Here is a 13,769-nt window from a genome sequence, read left to right as displayed (position 1 = left end):
CAGGCTGGGGACAGGGGAGCAGAGGGGGCCCAGGACAGGCTGGGGACAGAGGGGAGCAGAGAGGGGTCCAGACGCGGGGAGACCCCTCTCCACCTGAGCCTCCTAGGGGCAGGTGCCCCAGGGCGTAGGCGAGCCCTGCTGGGCGGGACCGCCCCCATGGCTGCAGCTGGACCCCGCACAGGGGCCCACAGGGTGCTCAGGCCTGGAGGCCAGGAGGAGGTGACCTCCTAGGACCTGGGATTCACGGGGCCCTGAGCACAAGGACTGGGCACCCTCCCAAGGGCGTCCCGGCCTGGGGGGGGAGCAGCAGGGGCCCCCAGTGTGGACACTGCGTCCCTTATCCTTACAGCAGGGGCCATCATGGGCAAGAGGGCTGGGCGTGGAGGCCCCCAGGACCCAGGTTCCCGGGGGGGCTGCAAGGAGCCCTGCGTGGGTACAAACGGCCTTGGCCCGAGCCCGCAGCCGGCAGTGTTGCAGAAACGGCCACGGTGTAGACTCGGCCAGAGGCGGGGGGCTGGGGGCGGAGAGCAGCCTGGGGCTGCCGGCCTGGAGGGCGCCCGTCCTGGGACCCCAGCCGCCCCCGCTGTCCTCGCCCCCGGCATCAGGCTCTCCCTGCTGCAGGATGTAAAATGTTTATTGATACACAGTTTGTTGTCCTATAAAACAGCTTTCGGCTACACTGGGCCATTGTGCTTGTAGTGGGCACCTGGTATGGGCCCCCCAGGGGCTGGGGTGGGGGCTGGAGCCCAGGGCCTGTGCTCAGGGCTGCCCAGAGGGTGCAGAGTGTTCAGGAGGACACGAGGAGTGTCAGGAGGCTGCCCGGGGCGGCCGGGCTCCTGAGAGGCCGCAGGGTCTCCTGTCTCCAGCACACGGCCCATCACAGGGGGGCCGCTTCTGCAGGAACACCCAGCCAGGGGGCAGGACCCCCGGCGCCGTCCCCTCAATGGCACCACCTCCTACAGGCTGGCTTGCAGTCCCTCACGGCTGGGAGGAGGCTGCTGGCCCTGGGGGAGCCGTGCCGGCCGTGCACTGTCAGGGAGGTCTGGCTGCAGGGGTGGGAGGTGGGGCGGGCCACTGGGACCCCTCCTCTCGGTCACTGACCAGACCGGGGTGAGGAAGGGCACCGCCACCCCCTGCCCCGCCCTGGGTGGGTGGGTGGAGCCGGGCTTGGTGCAAAGGGTCCCTAAGGGGGAGACAGGCCACGGCGTCCCTTTGTAGGAGGCTGCTCAGTCTCTCGGCCACTCTTGGAGCGTCCCTCCCTAGGAGAAGCAGGCCTGGGGGCTGGAGCGTCCGTCCGAGGCAGCCCTGGCCCCCCAGCCCCTCACGAGGCGTTCCCGGAGGGGCCCTGCATCTCCATGGTGACCGTGTTGGGGGTGCCGGCCCCGGGCTCGGCCGGCTCGGCGCCGTCGCGCAGGGCCCGCTGGAAGACCACCCTGAGGGGCTCCCAGAGGCGCTGCGACTTGTCCCTGCCAGCCAGGAAGTACACCACGGGCTTGGCACTGCTGTGGATACAGATGCACAGGTCCGTGACGTACTCGGGGAAGGGCGCGGGGATCTGGAAGACCCAGAAGAGGAACCAGTCGATGCCCAGGTAGATGGAGGACACGAGGAAGACAGACACCATGGCCAGGACCACGTAGTTGAGCTTGGCCGAGCGCTGGCGCCGCCGCGCCCGGCACTCCACGTGCAGCACGAGGGCCAGGCAGGGCAGCACCATGAGCGGGCAGAAGACGAGGAAGAGCAAGATGCCCAGGAAGACGTCCGTGTGCCTGCAGCCGCCCCCGGAGGCCTCGCGGCCCAGGAACACACAGAAGTAGTTGTGGACGCCGGTGACCAGCAGCGCCAGCAGCCAGAGCAGGGCGCACGCCACGGCCGACAGGCGCCGGGGCCGCCGGCGCCAGTACCAGGCGGGGAAGACGACGGACGCGCAGCGCTCCATGCTCACGGCCGGCAGGAGGCTCACGCCCGCCACGAAGGCGCAGAGCCCCAGCACCCGGGCCACGCTGCGCACGTAGTGGGCGAAGGCGCCCAGGAAGCCGCCGGCGTTCAGCAGGGAGAACACGGCCTTGCTGAAGAGGTAGGCGCCGTCGGCGCTGGCCAGGTGCAGGAAGTAGACGGAGAAGGGCGTCCTCTTGATGGAGAAGCCGAAGAACCAGAGCACCAGGCCGTTGCCCACCAGGCCGCACAGGCAGAGGAGCAGGAAGATGTAGTCCATGACCGCAGGCGGCGGCAGCGGCGCAATCGGCTCGATGGTCAGGAAGCCCCGGCTGTAGAGCTCCGGGGCCTCGCTCACGCTGGGACACACCTGCGCAGGTACGGACGGGAGGGGCACAGCCGGTGAGCCGGGCTGCCCTGCCCCCTCCTCCTCGCCGGCGGGCACCTGGGTCCCAGGGTGGTGGCCCCCATCTGAGAGGCGAGGGAGGGGCTGCCGGCCATGCAGTGACTCATGGCTCGCAGACCCCCTACCCCAAGGTCCCCGGCCCCAAAGTTGCTCCAGGACGGCGCAAGTCCCCTGGATGGCCGGGCGCTTGGCTCCGTGGCTGAGGCTTGTGTCCGGGGCTGGCCTTGTGGCACAGTGGGTTAAACCACCGCCTATGATGCCGGCATCCTTCATGGCATCCCACAAGGGAGACCTGGATGCGGTTCCTGGCTCCCGGCGTTGGCCTGGCCCAGCCCCGGCCGTTGTGGCCATCTGGGGAGTGGACCAGCGGATGGAAGACCTCTCTCCACCTCTCCCTCTCTCTCTCTGTAACTCTGCCTTTCAATAAACAAATAAATAACTCTTAAAACAAAATGCTTGCATCCCACATCAGAGTGCCCGGGTTCAAGCCTGGGTTCCGGGGACTGAACCCACCCCGGGAGGCAATGGCGCTGGAGCAGGTAATGGCCTCAGGCCCCGACGTGGCTGCCGGCATGGAGTTCCCAGCTCCTGAGGGCACAGCCCTGCCACTGCAGCAGGAGTGGCCCCGTGTGGGGGGGCCCTTTTCCCCCTGTGCTCAAAAAACTTAGAAAGTTTACAGAGACGAATGTCATGAAAAGAAACTGGCATGGATTTCACAATTTTTGTACCCAAATAAGCATCTCTTCCATTTTGCATGCATTTTTTTTTTAATTGAGAGCAGGAGAGAGAGAGAAAGAGAGAGAGAGAGAGAGAGAGAGAGAACGCCTCTATCTGCTGTTTCACTCCCTAGATGGTGGCAATGGCCAGGAGCCAGGAGCTTCCTCTGAGTCTCCCCCTTGGGTGCAGGGGCCCGAGCACTTGGCCCATCCTCCACTGCTTTCCCAGGTGCATTAGCAGGGAGCTGGATGGGAAGTGGAGCAGCTGGGACTCCAACGGGCGCCCATATGAGGTGCCAGCGTCACAGGCGGAGGCTTAACCCGCTGTGCCACGGCGCCGGCCCCTTCCATGCATCCTGGAAGCCCCCTTCTTTGCTGGCTTGAGGCAGCTATGCAGAGCGCAACGCCGGGCAGAGGGGAGCGGGGTGGGGACTGTGCGGGTACCCGGCTCGCAGCGGCATTCCACCCTGGGAAGACACGGGCTGCTTGGGGGCCTAGGGTTTGCCGTCCGCCATTACTTTGAAGAGTCTATCTGGGCCAGCGCCACGGCTCACTAGGCTAATCCTCCGCCTGCGGCGCCGGCACACCGGGTTCTAGTCCCAGTCGGGGCGCCGGATTCTGTCTCGGTCACTCTTCTTCCAGGCCAGCTCTGTTGTGGCCTGGGAGTGCAGTGGAGGATGGCCCAGGTCCTTGGGCCCTGCACCTGCATGGGAGACCTGGAGGAAGCACCTGGCTCCTGGCTTCGGATCAGCGCGGTGCGCCGGCCACAGCGTGTCAGCCGTGGCGGCCGTTGGAGGGTGAACCAACGGCAAAAGAAGACCTTTCTCTCTGTCTCTCTCTCTCTCACTGTCCACTCTGCCTGTCAAAAAAAAAAGAGTCTATCTGGATATCTAGAGAGTACAGGGGGTGAAAGGTCAAGGACAAAGGAACAAGGTCAAGGGTGTGAGTGCACATCGGTGCCGCTGCTGCAAATTCCCTGTGCACCTGCAGCGTCTCAAACCAGAGATATCAAAGTGCCCACTTCCGAAGAGGCAAAGTCACCTGTAAGCTTCTTCGTAAAAGATGGAGCAGGGGCTGGCGCTGTGGTGTGGTGGGCAAAGCCACCGCCTGCAGTGCCGGCATCCCACATGGGCGCCAGTTCGAGTCCCGGCTGCTCCACTTCCCACCCAGCTCTCTGCTGTGGCCTGGGAAGCAGTAGAAGATGGCCCAAGTGCTTGGGCCCCTGCACCCGCGTGGGAGACCTGGAAGAGGGTCCTGGCTCCTGGCTTCAGATTGGTCCAACTCCAGCCATTGTGGCCATGTGGGGAGCGAACCAGCAGATGCAGGACCCCCCCCCCCCATTTCTCTGTAACTACGCCTTTCAAATAAATAAGATAAATAGACATATATAAAAGGTGGAGCAGGACGCTGTCCCAAGTGGGCTCAGAGAGACTTGAGGCCGGGCTCCCTGATGAGGACCATGGGAAAGTCCAGGGGGTCCTGGGGAGGAGGAGGGGCTGGCCGTGTGGTGTCTGTCAAGCCACAGGGACGCTTGCCCAGGCCAGCGTGGCCCACAGCATCGGCTGAGCTGAGTGCGGGAGACAGGCATGTACAGGGCAACACGGGACAGCGCCCCCCAGAGCAAGGTGGGCTCCAGGGCCCAGCCGACCGGAGCCGGAGCCGGAGCCGGAGCCGGAGCCGGAGCCGGAGCGGCCAAGGACGGGACAGCTGCTGCTGTCAGCGCTGACATTTCACAATCTCTGCTGGGGCCAAACCCAACCGTCCTGACAGCTTCATTCCAGCCCCGAGCGCCGGCGTCCGCTCCCTGGCTCCCGGCTCTGCAAGGGACAGAGGGCAGGTCCTTCCCGCCCAGCTCCACCCCAGTGGGCTCTGCGACAGGGCCCGGAGGGGTCCCTCTCGCCACCTGCCATCCCCCAAAGACATCTATGTGCTCAACATCTCTGCCCCCTCCCGCCCCCTCCCCTGCCTGCTCAGAGCTTTCTCTCCGACCCCTCTCAGCAGGAGTTCGCAAGGAGGGGACTGGGCGGGCGGCAGCTGGCCGGCACAGGCACGGGTCAGATCAGTTAGTGCCTCGCGCACTGGAAAAAGTTTGCCATCTCTCCCTTGCAGCCGAGCAGGAGGCGGGTGAGTCACTGGGCGTGGCGCTGCTGTTCCCGGCCTCCCTCGTAAAACCCCTGCTCGGGAGCCAGCCCCTCCCTGAGCTCTGGGGATCTCGGATGATTGCCCCCCCCAACCCGCAGGCCCCGGCCAATCCAGTCTCGGCCTCTCATGCCTTTCCATGGGGTCACTCTGGGGAGGAGGAGGAGGGCGAGGGCTGGGGGGCTCGGGGTGCCGGGGTCCCAGGGGCTGGGCAGGGGTGGAGCACGCGGGCCCTGTTGTGAGCCCTGCCTTTCTCAAACGTAGTCGTGGACTCCAGGATCTGGCTAGCTGCACAGGGCCCTCCAGCCTTTCAGGGGGTTCGAGAAGTGGGGGTGCGGGAGGGGAGGGCAGCAGTGGGGCCAGGGCGTGCCGGCAGCTGGGAGGAGCGAAGGACCTGGGGCAGCTCCTCGGACCCAGCGTCCAGGGTTCCAGGCAATCTGGCTATGGTAACAGCTGACCACCCCTCTGCGGCGCCATGCGAGGCGGTGCAGGCCGGTGTTACAGGGCAGGGGTAGGGCCCGCTCAGCACGCCCACATCCCACACGGAGTCCCCACTGTTCCTCCTCCAGACCAGCCTCCTGCGAAAGCACCCTGGGAGGCAGCAGAGGACGGCTCAAGGGCCTGGGGCCCTGGCACCCATGTGAGAGACCCGGATGGAGCTCCGGGCTCCTGGCTTCAGCCTGGCCCAGCCCTGGCTGCTGCAGGCATTTGGGGAGTGAACCGGGGGATGGGGGATCTCTTTCTGTCTCTCCCCTTCTCACTCTGCTTCTCAAGCAGATGAAAATAGATACATAAAAACAAAAACAAAAACAAACCCGGGGCCAGCACAGGAAGGGAGTTCCAGGTGTCCAGTGCTAGGCTCGTCTCACTGAGGGCGACCCTGGGGTCCGAGGGACCCTGGGGGGCCAGAGCTAGAGGGCGGGGCCAGGGAGGGCTACTGGGAGGGCGCTGACCTGGGACAGGCGGAGCTGCAGGTACCTGCAAGCCACAAGCTCCTGCCTCGTGTGTGATCCTGTTCTACTTGTCAATCAAAACGCCTCCTTTCCCAGGATGCCCTGGTTCAGCCGGGACTTGGGGGGGGGGGAGGCACCATTTAAGTGATGTATGTCAAGATCCCCGTGGGATTTTACGGAGGTCTCAGACTCCCAGGGGCTTTCTACCTGTGGAGGCACCCTGCACCGACAACTGGCGGGGTGGGGGTGGGGGTGGGGTGCTGCAGCCCTCGAGGGGGGAGGGGCTGGGGCGCTCTCTCCCCTTCCCCACCCCCTTCTCCTTCTGGGTCGGCTGGCCCCTTTAGAAGGGCACCTCTCTGTGTGGGGCAACCCAGGGCCACGTGTGTGTGTGTGTGTGTGCGTGTGCACGCACACGCGTGCTTTCTCAGCTTCTGGATAAAACTGATTCGCGCCAGCACTAAGAATTCCTGTCTGTGTGCATGGCACGGGCCTGGAATGGAGATCTCCCCCCACACACCCACGCACCAGCTCTGCCCCTCCCGCCGCACCCCTGCCCGTGCACTTGCCTTGTTCCTGGTGGGATGCGCCTCCCAGGAGCAGTTCTCAGCCATGTCCAAGCCCGGCGACTCCAGGTTCCCGCTCACCGCTCACCGCTCCCCGGCCTGCACCTGCCTGCCAGACGCCCACAGTGGGGTTCCCTGGGGGGCTCTCTCCTCCCTGCCCTCCGGGTCCCTATCCCAGCCCCCAGGGCGGCTCTCATCTTAGGGACCCCTGGGTCCCCTTCCCCCAGTAGCTCAGCCCCGGGGGTGTGGCCCCTCCTGGCTGGCAGCCCCCAGGAAGGCCCTGGCTGACCCCCAGCACCAGCCTGCTGCCCCCTGGGCTGTCGGGTCTGTGGAGCCCCATGCTCCTCCGTGGGCACCAGCAAGGGAGGGGAGGGGAGGTGGCTCCTGGCAGGGGAGCCTTCCTGGAGGAGGAGGGCTTTGTCTGGGCTTGGGAGATCAGTGTCATGGTCACCACCAAGCCCTGTCATCATCTCTACTGATCCCGGTTCCCTCCCTAGGGGGCATCTGGGCTCAGGCCGTCAGTGGGCGGTCAGCGGTCAGCGGTCGTGCCACTGTGGAGTTGAGAGGGCGGCTGGGGAGGCGGGAGCCCCTGGGGGCAGCTGACCCTGGCTCGGGCGGGTGGGGGAGCTGGACTCAGCCTAGGGCCCCCAGCTGGCAGTGCGGGAGGGGTGACAAGCTGGGAAGGGGTGGGCCCTGCTAGGTCCTGGTCCACTCTCCCCAGGTCCCCTGGAATTGGCCCAACCCACCCCTCCCAGCCTTGCAGGTGGGGAAACTGAGGCTGGGATCAGAAGGGCACAGCCCAGGCCTCGGCGCTGCGCCCCTCCCTCCCTGGAGGTGCCCTGGGCTGCCGGCTCAGCTGCACTCCCCCGAAATTCCTTCCTAGGCGGCGGCGCGGGTCAGCCAGGCCCGGCCCCGCGGCCACGCGCCCCGCCTCCCCCTCGGCCCGCCTGCTCTTCCTCCCAGCCCAGGGCGGGCTGTGGCCGGGCCGCCGCGCCCCTCATTGGCTGGAAAGGGGGGCCGCCCGCGCGCGGCCCGCCCCCTGCTTAACCCTCGGCCTCCCGGGCGGCCGAGGCCCCGCGCAGCTTCTGCGCCCCTTCCGAGGCCCCGCGCGACCCCGCACCCTCCGAGTGCGTGTGTGGGCGACACACGTGCGGCGCGGCGCGGGTCGCAGGTGCTGGACGTGTGCGCCCCGCCTCGACCCACTTGGGCCGCTGTCCCATCTCCAAGCTTTCCGGTGCCTGCGCCCGGGCCAGCTGACCACACCCTCCTTTCTGGCCCCAGGTGAGCGCCCCCAGCCCCCGCCCTGGCTCCCACTCTTCTCCGTGACCCTTCCGTACACCTGGGCGCCCGGAATTCTGAGCTCCAGGCTCCGCCAGGATTTACTCCAGCGAGCCCCAGTCTGTCCCCTGGCCGGGCGCGCCCCAGCGAGTGGCGGGGGCCCCCAGCTCACCTCTGTGGCTGGTTTTCCTCTTCTTGTGTGGCCTGGCTCTTGTCCTGCCAGGGACGATCTGAAAAAGTGATTTCACTCATACAGGGAGAGGTCTAGACGCCAGGTGGACCCCAGATGGGTGATTCTGAAAGACATGTGTGTGACACGTGCACACGTGTCGGTGCGTGTGCAAGCAAGCGTGTGCTCTTCTCGGTGGGAGCGGGGCTGTGATAGAACTCGCTTTGTGCAAAGCTGACCCGAGCTGCTGCCAGCCGGGCTCCCTGCGGTGGCTGCTCTCCAAGGGCTGCCCAGCACCTGTCCCCTGCACGCCCCCCCCCCCGGGCCCCCAGCTGTGTGTGCCGGGCCTCAGGGTGCCTCAGGGGAGAGGCCCCTGGCTGCAGACACAGCTCCGAGAGCCTGTGCCTTCTCACTCCCGGCCCCCGAGGCCCCTGGGCACAGCTCTGGTGGAAGAGGTTGCTCCGGACGAACTGGGACCCTGTAGGAATGGCCTCCCTCCAAGGCCCAGCCACCACGGCCTGGAGTGGGGGAAGGTGGGACCACAGCTGCCCAACCTCCGTGGTCCCGCGGGGGTCGGCCCTTGCAGCCGCGAGCCGGGCTCAGCGCTCCTGCGCGAGAGAGCAGAGCCCGCTCCCGCTGGGACGATGCCTGCTGGGTGTTCCCTTGCAGCCCTTCCAGAAGTCGTCTTGGCCCGGGCGAGGCAGGGGGAGGGACCTGGGAGCCCCCACCCACGGGAGGACAGAGCGAGCTGGCAATGCAGGGCGGCTCGGGCCTGCGGGTGAAGCTAGCTGTGGGGGTCGCGGCTTGCGACAGAGTCCCCCAGGCCCTGGCCTGGGAGCCACGCCGGGAGGTCCTCTGTGGGGGACCGCCCTGCCCTGGGTCTCCGGGCTCGCTGCCTGCAGCCGCGGGACTTCTGGCCCACCTCATTTTGCTTCCTCACCTGGCCTGCTCCCTGGAGGCTCCGGATCCCAGATCCCCTCCCCTGGTCCCCAGGCCCCAGGGAGCTACCTGCAGCCGTCCGGAGGCGTGGAGAGGGTCTCCCACTCGGCCACGGACCCACCAGGGCAGCAGCCAGCGCCCAGATCTGCCCGGGGCCACGGAAAATGCGAGCTCAGAGTGGAGGCGCCTGCTGGAGAACCCGCCCCAAACCCAATTCCAGGCCTTGCAGGAGGGGGAGGAGGGGGAGGAGGCGTGGGGCAGGGATGAGGCTTCGGGAAGGAATGCCCCGCTCAGGAGCCCCCCCAGAGCCCCACTGGGAACTCATCTCTGCCTGGTGACGTCACGCTGGCCCGAGCACTGCGGCCGGAGTCCAGCTGCTAATCTCCCTCCCTCCTGCTGCTCCGGGAGGCATCGCTGCCTGTCGGCTCGCCTGGTGCCTTCGCCGCGCTCCCAGGGGGGCATTTCAGGGTGTGCAGGCCCTGCACCCCTGTCCCGTCCCCTTGTTTCTGTCTCCTGAGGGCGGCAGGCCAGGAGGCGCAGGTGAGGGCTCCACGGGGGACGAGGCAGACTTGGCGGACACCCCACTCTCTCCTGGAACCCCGGCATCTGCCCCAGCCCACCTGCAGGCTCCTGGGCCCCAGGGTCCCCTTCTCCCCAGCGCTAATGGCAATCAGATGGCGCAAGTGGAAAGTCACAGCCGAGCAGGGAGGTTGGCGGGGTGGTGCCTGTGCGTGCGGCTCAGAGGAGTGAGTCAGCCTCCCCCAGCGCAGGGGTCCTGGAACGCGCTAGTGGCCAGGGCGCTGAGCCCACACCCCGGCGGGCAGCGGGGCCAGAGGGACGGGCCTGCCCGGGGCCAACTTTCCCATGGCCTGGGAAGCCGGAGGGAATTCCCAGGTCTCTTGGGGGAGCTGGCCTCTGAGGGCACCTGGCAGAGAACGCAGGAGCGGAGCCTCCCTGGCACCTGCCCTGGTGCCAACCTCAGAGCGAGGGGGCGCCTGGGACCACAGCCCTGCTGGCCTCCCGGGGATGCTGGGACCCACGCGGCCATGCCCTGGGCAGAGAGAGAGAGGGAGGGAGGCAGGGCAGGCAGCGGGCAAGGTGGGGAGCTGTCCCCTCCCGCCCCGGGCGGGCAGCTGGGGCCCAGCTGGGCGCTTGTTTACACGGGGAGCAAGCTCCGGGAGGAGAGTAATTGCCTTTGGACACTTAAAAGGAATTGTGCGAAGTGGGCAGCGGCTCCCAAGGCGCCGCCTTATTTGGTATGGAAATTTGTTTCTTTCAAAATTAGCGAGAGGCGCCTGGACTTGGGACGGTCGTCCTCCTCCCGCCGCTGTCCTGGTCCCTTTGGGCCGCGAGCAACGAGGCCCACAGACTGGGGGGTGGGGTGGGGGTGGGGTGGGCAGGGGGCTTCGAAACAGCAGCAGTGTTTCTCCCAGTCCTGGAGGCTGAAGTCCAAGGTGGAGTCCCCGGTGCACATGGAGTCCGGGCAGCGTCCGGCTCCGGGGTGGCAGACAGCGCCTCCCTCTGGCCGCGCCTCCCGCTGGGGTCACCATGAGGAGGGCTCCATCCTGGTGACCTGGCCACCTCCCAGAAGCCCCACCTCGGGATGCCATCACCCTGGGCTTAGGGGACACCAGCATTCCGTCTGCAGCCACTGCCCCTCACCTGTCTCCCCCAGCTCCCAGGGAGTGGGGGACGGCCAGCGGGGAGAGCCCACTGGACAGGCCACTCTCCAGGCCGGGCCTTGGATTCCTCACCCGCCCGCCCGCCCGTCTCTGTGTCCTGCCAGGAAACACACATCACACAGGGGACGTGGCGTGGAACCCTGGACGCCTGCAGCCAGGGGACCTGAGAAACGGTCCGTGTGCCTTGCCTGGCACCCCCATGGGCACGGGAGCCAGAGCAGGCTGGGAAGCCGGCCCGTGTGGCCCCCACAGCCTGAAGGAGGCGGCTGCCGGGGGTCGGTGCCCCCTCCGAGGGCCCACTGTTCTCCTCTGCCGACCCCCACCCTGAGCTCCGCTTCCAGGGGATCGGGGTCGCTCCTGCCCTGCTCGGGCGGTGTGGTCTCCAGCTCACCACTGCCCTGCCGTGTGCAGTGGCCTCTCTGACATGGAGGGTGGGAGGGGTGGGGGACAGAGGAGGCAAGGGATAGAGGAGGTTGCCGAGGGCGTGGTCTGGGTTTCCCTCAGGGCATGCACCCTCCACGTGGAATGAAAATGCCTCAGGGCGGTGTTTAGCTGGGTGGTTAAGATGCTTAGAATGGGGACCGGCGCCGTGGTGCAGTGGGCTAAGCCTCTGCCTGCAGTGTCGGCATCCCATATAGGCGCCGGTTCGAGTCCCGGCTGCTCTACTTCCCATCCAGCTCCTCGCTAAGCCTGGGAAAGCAGTGGAAGACGGGCTGAGTGCTTGGGCCCCTGCACCCGTGGGGGAGACCTGGATGGAGCTCCAGGCTCCTGGCTCCAGCCTGGCCTGGGCTTCTTGCAGGTTTGGGGAAATGGAAGAGCTCTCTCTCTCTCTCTCTCTCTCTCTCTCTCTCTCTCTCTCCCTAGCTCTAGCTCTGCCTTCCTGTAACTCTGCCTTTCAAATAAATAAATCTAATAAAATAAAATAAAATCCTACTCGTCCGGGTCACGTGTGGTTCTGCTCCTCCTTGGCCACACACCACCCCCTCCCCCAGACACCCTGAACTTGAACTTGAACCTGAGACACGGGGCCCACCGCCGTCAGCAGGCTTTATATGCTGGGTGCAGGAACGGGCGGGTGGGGAGAGCCTGGACGGAAACAGGCAGCCCTCACTCCTGGAATCCTGGGGGCCTTCCCCAGGGTCCCCGGATTCCAGCGTCTGTCTCCCCAGGGCCTGGCAGCAGCCCGGCTTCCCCCGGGGGGCACCCCCTTCTTGGCTGTTGGCTCAGCGCCTGGCCTGTGGTCAGCCAGCCGAGCAAACGCCACACATCTGTGTGACGGAAGCTTGGCGAGACAGAGCATCAGGTCACTGCCTGTCGGAGCCGCGCACTTGTGGGAACTCAGTCCCTGGTGGGCAGCAGTGTCGAGGGGCTCTGGAGGAAGCAGAGGGTCAGACGCCGACAGGAAGGGGGATCTGGGCCCCCGGCGGCTGTCCCCCGGGTCCCAGCCGCACCGCTGCTCTGTGCCTGCGGGCCCTGCTCGCCTCTGGCCCCCCTGGCACTGCCCCCAGCCCCGTCTTGCCACATGATCGCTGCTGCACACACTGCGGCCGTGGGGATGGTCAGGCTTGTGGCCCTCACCAGATCCCACACAGGGCCACTCAGCCTGCAAAGCCCGGAGCAGAGCCAACCTCTTCTTTACACCTGGGGCGTTTGCTGTAACGGTGGGAGACGGGCTGAGGCGGGGCACCTCAGTGCCCGCTCATGGTGGCTATCACACGGCCGCCCGGCATCCGGGGCTCATGCCCTGAGCTGCCCCAGGGCCCCACAGCGAGCCGGACCAGGCAGCTTTGGAGGACACCGAATGGTCTCTCCTGCGATCTGGCTGCTGGCACCTGTCAGAGGCTTCATGGAGACCCCTGCTTGCACCCTGGCTGGGGGCCAGCCGGGTGCCAGGCGTGCGGTGGCTTGCAAAGCGGCTCAGTGCCCTCCTCAGAACCCAGGCTTCCGGGCTGGCAGCTAAGGGGGGACGGCACAGCCTGGGGTGGTGGGTGTTGCACCTGCCGTCTCCGGAAGCCCCACGGGCTCTGCTGCTCACGGTAGGAGGTGCCAGGGGCGGGATGTCGTCGCCCAGAGCAGCTTTCTCAAAGTGCCCGGGATCTCGGTGGGATGTTCGGCGTGCTGTGTGTTCACGTCCCACCTGTGACACGCGTGTGCCTTACCGAGATTTCTGGCGTGTTTCTGACGTCTTGCTCGGCAGGCCCAAGCTTCGGGATGCTGTCACGGCAGCCGCCCTCTCCTATCCATGGGACAATCCAAGACTTCCAATGGATGCCTGCAGCCACAGAGGGTATGGAGCCCTAAATAGGCCAGGGCTCCGTTTGTGAGCTAGGCAAGCAGGGGCCGGCATCGTGGCACAGCGGGGACACCTGCGTCCCAATCAGAGCGCCCGTCCAAGTCCTGGCTCCTTTGCTTCCGATCCCGTTTCCTGATATTGCTCCTGGGAAGGCGGCAGACGATGGTGTACGTACTCGGCCCTGCCACCCACACGGGGGACCTGGACGGAGCTCTAGGATCCCAGCCCTGGCTGATACAGGCCTGCGTGGATCAACCAGCTCACGGAGGATCCCTCTCTCCCTCCTCCTTGTCTCTCTCTGTCACTCTGTCTTTCTTTTTTCTTTTTTTTGACAGGCAGAGTTAGACAGTGAGAGAGAGAGACAGAGAGAAAGGTCTTCTTTCTGTTGGTTCACCCTCAAATGGCCGCTACAGCCGGTGCTGCACCGATCCGAAGCCAGGAGCCAGGTGCTTCTCCTGGTCTCCCATGGGGTGCAGGACCCAAGCACTTGGGCCATCCTCCACTGCACTCCCTGGCCACAGCAGAGAGCTGGCCTGGAAGAGGGGCAACCGGGACAGAATCCGGTGCCCCGACCGGGACTAGAACCCGGGGTGCCGGCGCCGCAAGGCAGAGGATTAGCCTAGTGAGCCGCGGCATCGGCTCCACTGTCTTTCAAATGCACAAGTAAATCTTTAAAACCTGTATCGGCAAGTAAGA

General features: G+C 66.2%; 1 protein-coding gene across 3 annotated transcripts; it reads right to left on the bottom strand.

Annotated features, from left to right (window-relative positions):
- Window positions 1-622: 622 nt before the first annotated feature.
- Window positions 623-9,258, bottom strand: LOC133755015 (mas-related G-protein coupled receptor member F). 3 transcript variants are annotated; one of them, XM_062185335.1, is made up of 4 exons: window positions 9,168-9,258; window positions 8,163-8,286; window positions 6,716-6,821; window positions 623-2,305 (listed from the first exon to the last, which is right to left on the bottom strand). In XM_062185335.1, exons 3-4 carry the CDS (start codon window positions 6,758-6,760, stop codon window positions 1,322-1,324), a joined length of 1,029 nt encoding a protein of 342 aa, XP_062041319.1. In that variant the 5' UTR covers window positions 6,761-6,821; window positions 8,163-8,286; window positions 9,168-9,258; the 3' UTR covers window positions 623-1,321. The 3 variants fall into 3 exon arrangements, with proteins under 3 accessions (XP_062041319.1, XP_062041320.1, XP_062041321.1); XM_062185336.1 differs by having other exon boundaries at window positions 8,163-8,220; window positions 9,168-9,198; XM_062185337.1 differs by lacking the exon at window positions 6,716-6,821.
- Window positions 9,259-13,769: the final 4,511 nt, after the last annotated feature.

The sequence above is a fragment of the Lepus europaeus genome, unplaced genomic scaffold (genome assembly GCF_033115175.1).
Source record: "Lepus europaeus isolate LE1 unplaced genomic scaffold, mLepTim1.pri SCAFFOLD_371, whole genome shotgun sequence".
In the NCBI taxonomy this organism is placed as follows: Eukaryota; Metazoa; Chordata; class Mammalia; order Lagomorpha; family Leporidae; genus Lepus; species Lepus europaeus.
Note: the sequence above shows the minus strand (reverse complement) of the source record. Positions and strands in the feature narration are given on the sequence as shown.